This window comes from Nannobrachium achirus (assembly GCF_963921795.1).
Source record: "Nannobrachium achirus genome assembly, chromosome: 10".
NCBI lineage: Eukaryota > Metazoa > Chordata > Actinopteri > Myctophiformes > Myctophidae > Nannobrachium > Nannobrachium achirus.
The window spans coordinates 61,358,353-61,368,088 of NC_137819.1; the positions used below are offsets into that span (position 1 = coordinate 61,358,353).

General features: G+C 42.2%; 1 protein-coding gene across 1 annotated transcript in view; it reads right to left on the minus strand.

Annotated features, from left to right (window-relative positions):
* Positions 1-8,758, minus strand: part of skic2 (SKI2 subunit of superkiller complex) — a 65,187-nt gene extending 56,429 nt beyond the window's left edge. The window contains exons 1-4 of the mRNA XM_080734372.1: positions 8,709-8,758; positions 6,440-6,561; positions 1,479-1,600; positions 538-655 (exon numbers count right to left, since the gene is read on the minus strand). Of these exons, the coding sequence (XP_080590498.1) occupies positions 538-655; positions 1,479-1,600; positions 6,440-6,561; positions 8,709-8,754 (408 nt within the window). The 5' untranslated portion in view covers positions 8,755-8,758. The remainder of the gene's footprint in view (positions 1-537; positions 656-1,478; positions 1,601-6,439; positions 6,562-8,708) is intronic.
* Between the last annotated feature and the right edge of the window lie 978 nt (positions 8,759-9,736).

A 9,736-nucleotide genomic window follows, 5' to 3' on the forward strand; every position in this document is an offset into this window, starting at 1 on the left:
TTAGGGTTACTGAGGTTAAGGTTAGAGTTAGGGTTAGGCATAGTATTCTTAACAAATTTGGACTAATGAACCTTCGGACTATGGCACCGTCTACGAAAAGACACAGAGTAGGCTCTTCTTCCTGGGGAGGCTTAGGTCTTTGGTGTGTGCAGCAATATGCGGTACACGTTCAAGTGTCCTGTTTATACGGCAGTCTGCTCTGCTGGGGAGGCAGCGTGATGGATAAGGATGCTAATAGTCTGAACAAGCTGGTGCAGAAGGCTAGCTGGTGAGAGACTTTTGTCCCAACAGCTATTAGGCTCTTTCCAACCGCTAGGCCTATGAACTTACTGGACTAATAGTTTATTTATGGGTCTGTGTTCAATAACAAAGGATTATAACTATTCCCAGTGACATCTTTTTAATGCTTTTTATGCTACTTCATAATATATTTTATGTCTTCTCTCACTTTAAGTTTTTAAGTTTAAAAAAAGAAGGAAAATGCTTTCTGTGGACATGGGCCCTAAGACAACAAAGAGCAGAGTGGTGGTGAGCTACCTCTGTGAAGTCCAGTAACATTCCTGTGGTTGGATCTCTGATCACGGACAGACTGGAGTGCAGTGGAGAGGGGGTGCAGTGTAGCAGAGAGTCCATGTTAATGTCCCTCTGACTCACACTGGGGGGGAAACAACAATACTACTTCAGTATTACGTTTATGTCTTGCAATTGAATAATGCAAGCAATGAGCAGATGCATACATACATATGAACTTATATTACACATGCGTACAGTATGTTACATACAGAACTCAGCAGAGCACTAATGTCTCAAGACAGAATTAATTCTGCCAACAGCGGCAGAGAGGCAAAAACAAAGAAAATATGCGCGGAAAGTTAATGTTTTAGTTTTTCCTTAGCTCAGGAACAACCTTTCCACCAATTTCTGTCCTAACAGACAGGCAGACAGACAGACAGACAGACAGACAGACAGACAGACAGACAGACAGATGGTGCAAAACACAATTTATCTGTATGTAAACCAAGCCATTTAACACAGTTTTCATGAAAGGAAAACAAACCCAAAAACAGCACCATTGTTAATGTTAACCTTTACTAGTGTGGGGCCTGAAGGGGAGCCAATGCTCATTTCGTGCTAATCAGTCTAAAAGTGCCACATTTTGCACAGATGTAGCCCAGGGATTGCTCTAATGATTTAGCTAGGGCGCCCGAGCCGACGACCTTTGGGGTCGCCACAGTGGCCAAATCAAGTTGGGCTCCCATCGACTTTCTATACAGGAGGAAAATACCCAGAAAGATATCTGCTTTAAGTAGGATGTGAGGGGTCTAACTAGGGGTTTGTCATGATTCTGAATCCATTGCAAGCATTTGCTTTGCACAAAAAACTTGGCCCCCCAAAACATCCACAAAACTGTGATGTGATGAGTCATAACATTTCAGTTTTGTGGGTGTTTTGGGGGGCCATTATAGACATGTACGTACGTGAGAAACTTTTGGAAGGCAGCATCGGTGTCATGAATGGGAAGCCAGGCAGGGTCACGTAGAAACTGTCTCTCTATTTCTGTCTCCAGGTCCACACTGGTAGGAGGCAGGCCATGAGGAAGCTATAGATGACAAAACATAAGAGATAGTGGACGTGACAGTCGACATTAGGGGTAGCCTGATTTCAGACTCAGCTCACGCTTTAGTCTGAAACTGTGCTCCATTCTGAGCGATTTACGGGGGACTTTTTTGCGAGCGTGCACGCGCGTGATCGCGACGCACGGTGATCGAGACGCGCGGTGGACGCGACGCACCGTCGGGGAGTGTGTGTGTGATTGTGTGTGTGTCTCTGTCTGTGCCAGTGACTGCTTCCACACAGAACTGCGACCAGAAACTTGTAATCAACATTAAACAGCTTGGTGAAATCAGTGCGCTCGTGTGTGTGTGTGTGTGTGTGTGTGTGCCTTCCTCAGCCTGCCTGTGTGTGTGTGTGTGTGTGTGTGTGTGTGTGTGTGTGTGTGTGTGTGTGTGTGTGTGTGTGTGAACTTCGTTTGAATCGTTTCAACTGCTGCGCGGATTGGATATTCATTAGACCCACCCCACCCCCACCCCCACCCCGCGCGCTCATTGGACAGCCGAAAATAAAAAACGATTCATGTACTCAGCTCCAGACCAGAGAAAGAGTCCACTCTGAGAGTGGGCGGGGTCTCTGGTCTGGAAGCAGGCTACATTAGGGGTGCCACAGTTAATCAAAATAATAAATGTAATCGATTATAAAAAAAATAAAAAAAAACAATAATCAATTTGAAATGAAAAAATAATTGATTTTCTCTTTAGTAAACAGAAAATACATTTTAGGTCAGGATACCGATTTGATCCAATCAGAAGAGAGATCTCATGCAGGATACAGGATGAACAAGTTCAATTGGAAGTGAAAGAAATGAGCGGACAACATTGAGACACGATACGAACAAAGGTGATGAATGGGTACTCTCTCCTGATTGGATGAAATATGACACGCACGCACGCACGCACGCGCACACAAATTTCCTTTTTAAAATGTATTTGTTTTATAGAATATAGTCAATGGACCACAGATTACAATAGACTTTAGAACTGTCTCCCCAACATCAGGATCAGCATTGGACCCAACGGGTCCATAATGCTCTAGAGCAGTGGTTTTCAACCTTTTCAGGCTGCGACCCCCAAAATAATCATATTTGAACCGGGGACCCCCCCACCCTGACGAACACTAAGAGTTGAGGCACTACATTTTATATAACATGGCGTTGTGAGCATGTAGATCGGCTATTTTCACAATTTCTGCCTATAATATTTGATCATTTGACCAATGTTTAATTTGTCAGTTTAGAGAGGTATAAAAAAAAAAGGCTTTAAATTATCACTTTAGAAATGTGCATAATACCTCTTAACTTTGGTTTGTAAACTGTTGAGTGAGAAAACAATGTTGCACATTAAGTTAATCATCTGGGGACCCCCCCAAATAATTTGGGGACCCCCCTGGGTTGAGAATCACTGCTCTAGTCTATAGCCTACAGACCATACTGTAGCCTACAGACCATACTGTAGCCTACAGACCATACTGTAGCCTACTGACCGTGCTGTGTGGCGGTAGGGCTCTAGTCTATAGCCTACTGACCATACTGTAGCCTACTGACCATACTGTAGCCTACTGACCGTGCTGTGTGGCGGTAAAGGCTCTAGTCTATAGCCTACTGACCATACTGTAGCCTACTGACCGTGCTGTAGCCTACTGACCATACTGTAGCCTACTGACCATACTGTAGCCTACTGACCGTGCTGTGTGGCGGTAAAGGCTCTAGTCTATAGCCTACTGACCATACTGTAGCCTACTGACCGTGCTGTAGCCTACTGACCATACTGTAGCCTTAGGGTGGATCTTAAATGACCTTTTTCTGATTTTCTTGAGTCTCACCCCCCAATTATGTTCCAATGTACAAAAAACTGCTTTGGTTAAAATTTGGTTGAATTTCAAGCATATTTAGAGGTAGCTCAATCAAGTCAAAGATTGTACATTTTATTGGTCAAAATCGAATTGCACTGCAAGGCAGTGCAGGCACATTTAAGTTATACATTACACATTATTCTTATACTAAGCACAGAAATGATATTTTTTAAGCTTACAAATCTAAACACAAATCTGATTACATGTTTGTCATATGTCAAACCAGAATTAATGTATTGTAGGTAATAGCAAAGCAAAGAATGACAATTTGCAATTTTTCATTTAACGTGCACAATGACATGTCTTTATTGCACACTCTTCAATCATACTCACAACACACAACAAGTACACAGCCCCACTTCCTTGTTTACCCCCAAAACCCCCGAAAGTCACTGCAGTATAGCAATTCAGTAGTTACTGATCAATTAAAGTTTGTTTACGGCTATCGGGATACTTGTGCCGATAGTCCTGCACAATTTGCAGCAAGTATTGGAGTTGGGACTCATCTTTAGTAATGAGACCACAATATTCTTGTATTAGGTCAACCCCACACTCTGCATGATCATTAACAACATTCATCGCCTTCACTACAGCCAGAGCTTCTTGGTAGTCCTCCCTGGGCTCCCACTCAAAGCACCTTGGAAAAAATCTTCAATGTTCTTCCTTGCAATTGTTCCAAGGTCAACAGTAATTCTCTTCATATGCCCCTGTTCACCATAAGTGATTGGAAAACTTTTGAGAAGCAGCTTTAGACACCTCAGCATTTATTGATGAACCGGATACCTCGCTGCTCGAGGTATCCGGTTCAGAGCTCCAGGAGCTACCCATCATGCCCGTTGGATGGCAAAGGTTATTTATTGTATGAAGATCTGGATGTTTCATGGCCAATTCAAACTGACCTTCAGGGAAGAAAAAGCATGCGTGGATTTGTGCATTTTTGCAGTTTGCAATTATGTGAAGGCATGGATGATGGCACCTGTTGCTGTCAGCGCTCCACTAAATTACTTGGCAGCTGTTAAAATCGTTGCTGGAATATTCATCAATAAATGCTGAGGTGTCTAAAGCTGCTTCTCAATAGTGTTCCAATCACTTATGGTATTTTGCTCCAGAGATTGTCGGACTTGCATTGTTTGACAGTCAAGTGAGCGCGCAAACGAAGAGGCTGATGGTGAGAGCCATGAAAGATGGAAATGAAGATCATGAACTGAGAATTACTGTTGACCTTGGAACAATTGCAAGGAAGAACATTGAAGTGCTTTTCAAAATGATGGATCTCCTGGATGACTTCCTTGACGTTGATCCCGATGAGTGGGAGCCCAGGGTAGACTACCAAGAAGCTCTGGCTGTAGTGAAGGCAATGAATGTTGTCAATGATCATGCAGAGCGTGGGGTTGACCTAATACAAGAATATTGTGGTCTCATTACTAAAGATGAGTCCCAACTCCAATACTTGCTGCAAATTGTGCAGAACCATCGGCACAAGTATCCCGATAGCCGTAAACAAACTTTAATTGATCAGTAACTACTGAATTGCTATACTGCAGTGACTTTCGGGGTTTTTGGGGGTAAACAAGGAAGTGGGGCTGTGTACTTGTTGTGTGTTGTGAGTATGATTGAAGAGTGTGCAATAAAGCCATGTCATTGTGCACGTTAAATGAAAAATAGCAATTTGTCATTCTTTGCTTTGCTATTTCCTACAATACATTAATTCTGGTTTGACATATGACAAACATGTAATCAGATTTGTGTTTAGATTTGTAAGCTTAAAAAATATAATTTCTGTGCTTAGTATAAGAATAATGTGTAATGTATAACTTAAATGTGCCTGCAGTGCAATTCGATTTTGACCAATAAAAAGTACAATCTTTGACTTGATTGAGCTACCTCTAAATATGCTTGAAATTCAACCAAATTTTAACCAAAGCAGTTTTTTGTACATTGGAACATAATTGGGGGGTGAGACTCAAGAAAATCTAAAAAAGGTAATTTAAGATCCACCCTACTGTAGCCTACTGACCATACTGTAGCCTACTGACCATACTGTAGCCTACTGACCGTGCTGTGTGGCGGTAGAACTCTAGTCTATAGCCTACTGACCATACTGTAGCCTACTGACCATACTGTAGCCTACTGACCATACTGTAGCCTACTGACCGTGCTGTGTGGTGGTAGGGCTCTAGTCTATAGCCTACTGACCATACTGTAGCCTACTGACCGTGCTGTGTGGCGGTAGAGGCTCTAGTCTATAGCCTACTGACCATACTGTAGCCTACTGACCGTGCTGTGTGGCGGTAGGGCTCTAGTCTATAGCCTACTGACCATACTGTAGCCTACTGACCATACTGTAGCCTACTGACCATACTGTAGCCTACTGACCGTGCTGTGTGGCGGTAAAGGCTCTAGTCTATAGCCTACTGACCATACTGTAGCCTACTGACCATACTGTAGCCTACTGACCATACTGTAGCCTACTGACCGTGCTGTGTGGCGGTAAAGGCTCAAGTCTATAGCCTACTGACCGTACTGTAGCCTACTGACCGTACTGTAGCCTACTGACCATACTGTAGCCTACTGACCGTACTGTAGCCTACTGACCATACTGTAGCCTACTGACCGTGCTGTGTGGCGGTAGGGCTCTAGTCTATAGCCTACTGACCATACTGTAGCCTACTGACCATACTGTAGCCTACTGACCATACTGTAGCCTACTGACCGTGCTGTGTGGCGGTAGAGGCTCTAGTCTATAGCCTACTGACCATACTGTAGCCTACTGACCATACTGTAGCCTACTGACCATACTGTAGCCTACTGACCGTGCTGTGTGGCGGTAGAGGCTCTAGTCTATAGCCTACTGACCATACTGTAGCCTACTGACCATACTGTAGCCTACTGACCATACTGTAGCCTACTGACCGTGCTGTGTGGCGGTAGGGCTCTAGTCTATAGCCTACTGACCATACTGTAGCCTACTGACCGTGCTGTGTGGCGGTAGAGGCTGACCAGGGGGCAGAGGATGGGTGATAAGCTCCAGCCTGCCAGAACAACCCATCTCCAGCAGTGAGAGAGGCAGGTCTGCTGGGCCCGTGGGGGGGAGATCTATCCGGTGGTTGGAGAACAAGAGACAACAGTGATGATGAATTCTGTACTCCAGGGGTCTTCAACGTGTTCAGGCCAAGGACGCCTTAGTTGAGAGACAGATGAAGCAGGGACCCCCACAACCACTTCATAGATTCCATATATAGTTTCACTGTTTGACAGCACAATTATCAGTGTATTTTGGATTCATGTCAATTTGTGTTTACAGATATTTAACCGCTTGAACCGTCAATACTTAATAAACTTGAGCTTTCACTCTGCTTTCCCCTCTACAAAACCTCTTTGCCGAAAATATCTGATCTGCAAGCTCACAACGCCTCACAATGGGAGGTGTTGTGAGCTTGTAGATCTGCTATTTTTGGCTAAAGTTCTCAGCATCACAGGGATTTCTCTAACAGGGCATCATTAACCCTGCAAGGCCCAGCGTTGCTTTTTGGCAACATCATTTAAAAAAATCTATATAATTAGTTTTCCTGTTCTTTTTCACATTAACATCACCATTAAAACACTATTGTTTAGTATTACATTGCCATTGGCCACGATATTTGCATATAAATAAATACCCCCCACAGAGGCTAACATTCACACCACTTAAAGATCTCTGGAGTCCAGAGTCTAGACGAACAACATCTCACTTTTTCACTGAAGCTATTCCTCAACATGAGTAAAATGCCTGTAATTTTTTTTCGTGATCATTAGAATATCTAGAACAGAAATTCCCCCAAAATGCAAATTAGAGCATGATTTATGATTTATGGCTATGAAACCATACAAAAACATTATATTTTTTAAACATTACATTTTCCTGTGATTAGGACCCCTACAACACCATGCCAATTTTTTGGCAAGTAGAAATAAGTAGAAATAATTCGGGTCAATTGCAGGGTTAATATCGATGACATCAGGGATATATGGGCATAAAAGTAGGAAATTACATCTACTATGTTATCAAATCAATATCTGTTATAATGCCTACGTTTTGAAGTCAAGCCTGATCAAATCAAAATCACAATCTCAGTCCAATATTGGCAGCCCTGGTTAAACCTTTACAACACAATTTAACTCTTAAATAAGCGTTATGATGTGTTGGTTTGACTAGCCCTGAATACATGACTATCATTAGCCGCAAATTGCAACACTAGATTTGTTTATACTCGGATGAATCTAGGGTTGCAATACCTCCCATAGGGATCCAATGCATGAAAACAGTTTTTTGCTATCTGATTGTATTAAACGACTTCAAACTCACCAATATTGTGGCTCTATGGAAAGCTTGGAATTTACTCTTGCTATCTGCAAAGTGTTTGTTTCTGAAAAATCCACCGTGGAATTGTTATGATTTTATTTTCTGTCAAGAAATTCAGTTCGGGTGATTATTTTTTCTAAGTGCTGGAGTTTGGAAGCGCTCGTGGGAAGTCACTCAGCAGTCCTGTGTACCAGCTGGTTCTGTCACATAGCCTAATGCAGGAGGCAGCGGGACGTGGTGTTATAGGAGACGAGCGCTTCCTAAGTTCAAGACTTAGAAAAAAAAACATGGCTGCTCGGATTTTATTGACAGAAAATAAATCATAACAATTCCACGGTGGAATTTTCAGAAACAAACACTTTGCAGATAGCAAGAGTAAATTCCAAGCTTTCCATAGAGCCACAATATTGGTGAGTTTGAAGTCGTTTAATACAATAAGATAGCAAAAAACTGTTTTCATGCATTGGATCCCTATGGGAGGTATTGCAACCCTAGATTCATCCGAGTATAAACAAATCTAGTGTTGCAATTTGCGGCTAGACTATCATATACATGATAGTCATGTATTCAGGGCTATTGGTTTGACATGCCTGAAGGGTTGTGAATGAATGAATGGCAGGTAAACAATACCGGTGGACAGTTTACTACGTGGTTTTGCAACATAAACGAGATCCTGATAGATATATAAATAAATATCATAACTTGATGATCGTACTGCATATTATTGAACTACTGGAGTTGGCTAGCAAGTTAGCCTCATTATCACCCTGTACAGATGCACACAGCATTGTTCTATGTTGGCTGTTACCTAAGGGCAAGAAGCAGTATACATTACTTCACTTCTGAGTTGTATTGTGTTTTCAGTGATGAATGAATAGACGTACTGTATTGATCATCTTACCTATTCTTTCCATCGCTCCACTGGCAGCCAAATGAATCACAACCATAGGATCACAACTGAAACCCAAAATATGACTTCCGGGTCACAAAGCCAGCCTTCAAAATAAAACTACCAATGAAGAAGAAGAGTCGCCTTGACCTACTTATTATAACTCTATGGCCTAGACAAATAAAAAAAGGTGTGTGTGTGTGTGTGTGTGTGTGTGTGTGTGTGTGTGTTTGTTTATTTATTATTATTATTTTCTCTTCTAGATCAGTGGTTCTCAACCTGTGGGTCCCCAAATTATTTTGGGGGGTCCCCAGATGATTAACTTAATGTGCAACATTGTTTCCTCACTCAACAGTAAACAAACCAACATAACGTTTAGTGTATAGAGGGTATCTGCACATTCTAAAGTGACAATTTAAGGACTTTTTAATACCTCTAAAATGACAAATTAAACATTGGCAAATATTAGAGGCAGAATTGTGAAAATAGATGATCTACATGCTATTTTCACAATAGATCCCATGTTATACAAAATGTAATGCAACCTCAACACTTAGTGCTCCTCAGGGTGGGGGGTCCCAGTTAACATATTCTTATTTTGGGGGTTGCGACCTGAAAAGGTTGAGAACCACAGACTGTTCTAGATCATTAATTCAGTGCAGAGACAGGAAACATGCAGGGGCAGATGCAACATTTTATCCACATAATCTGATTTCTGTTATTCCTTCTGGCAGGCACAGCCTGGGGTATCGGTGAATTCTAGCTCTGGTCCATAGTGTTGAAGGAGTTCTCCTATGGTTACATTCTCAAGGATCCCGTCAGGAACAGCACTTTCTAGCTTGAGGTATTGAGCCCAAAAAAAATAAAATTAAATAAGAACAAGTTTATTTGTGTGTGTAATTTTTAATTTAAAACATGTTTAGTCTTTACACACAACAACAACAACAACAATTAATTATAGGTGTGTGGGGGGGGGGGGGGTCCTCTTCAACTGAAGGGTGGGGATGGGGGTCCTCTTCAACTGAAGGGTGGGGAGGGGG